Genomic DNA, 1,044 nt, shown 5'->3' with positions numbered 1-1,044 from the left:
GTGCGATCAGTGATCTGCTTGCCATAGAAGGAATTTCTGTGATGGCTACCAGAGGACCTCGAATACTTCATTACATTCAGCGTGACTTGGTGCAACCAGCTGCATATATATACACTCTCAACACGCCCTCTACACCATGAATGCCAAGAGATGTCCTTCGTCTGTGCAGCTAGACACTTGGGGCCCTATCTTCACTGGTCTCACGGTGTCAACAAGTTGTGAGCACCACTCTGTTATTCTGTATGTATGTATAAAGAGAATGCCAGCGTACACCCCACCTGTGCCACACACAATTGTGACACAACAAGGTTCTTTATTGCTATTCACGAGTGTTTCACACACGAACAGAAGTGGCAGTGTGCAGGCAGTGTGCATCTGCTTGTACCTCATTGCTGACCCAGACTATTTCTCAGTTGGAGGAATGATTGGCACAGGTGCCGCACACTGACTTTGAGGCACGTACAAGTTCCGCCAGCGTGATCTTTAATAGAGACTGACAACATCACATGACAGGAAGTATTGAGGACAATCTTTCATTTCCTTTAGCATATGTTCTGGTTGGCATACTGCAGAATGTCATTGATGTGTCCAGCAGTGGTTCTGGCTCTGGAATTGATCCTTCGGAGAGGAGCATTTTGGGGGATACGCTGGTGAGCCTGCCCGGCATCCAGGAGCTCTTTGGGGTGTCATCCCTGTCCTCTGCGCAACCTTCATCTTATGTTGTGTCTCTCTGAGAGTGCTCCGGCTTCTGCAGCGACACTGTGGGACCTGTCTGGCTGGAGGGAAAAGGTATGTTGCTAGCTCCTGTACCATCTCCGTATGCTTATTGTGCCATATTCATGAAAAATATTGCCCCATGCCTTCCCCTGACTATCCAGACCAAGACAAACACACCCAGGTCCCAGCACAAACTCCCCACCGAGCTGCTCATGGTCCCCGCCCTCCTTGAAGTCTGTTCTGCCCCCGCAATGAGGCTGTGACGCACATACCGGCCACACTCATGCTCAGCCTCAGATCTGTGTCTGTACATCTGTAAGCTGTTCT

At 49.9% G+C, this 1,044-nt stretch overlaps 1 protein-coding gene across 1 annotated transcript; it reads left to right on the top strand.

The window, feature by feature from the left end:
- Nucleotides 1-136: 136 nt before the first annotated feature.
- PHACADRAFT_203248 (uncharacterized protein) lies at nucleotides 137-734 on the top strand (the record flags this gene model as incomplete). Its single annotated transcript, XM_007403281.1, has 2 exons — nucleotides 137-240; nucleotides 596-734. The coding sequence occupies 2 exons, from the start codon at nucleotides 137-139 to the stop codon at nucleotides 732-734; spliced, it is 243 nt and encodes an 80-aa protein (XP_007403343.1).
- Between the last annotated feature and the right edge of the window lie 310 nt (nucleotides 735-1,044).

Source organism: Phanerochaete carnosa (assembly GCF_000300595.1).
Source record: "Phanerochaete carnosa HHB-10118-sp unplaced genomic scaffold PHACAscaffold_969, whole genome shotgun sequence".
NCBI classification, from domain to species: Eukaryota; Fungi; Basidiomycota; class Agaricomycetes; order Polyporales; family Phanerochaetaceae; genus Phanerochaete; species Phanerochaete carnosa.
Note: the sequence above shows the minus strand (reverse complement) of the source record. Positions and strands in the feature narration are given on the sequence as shown.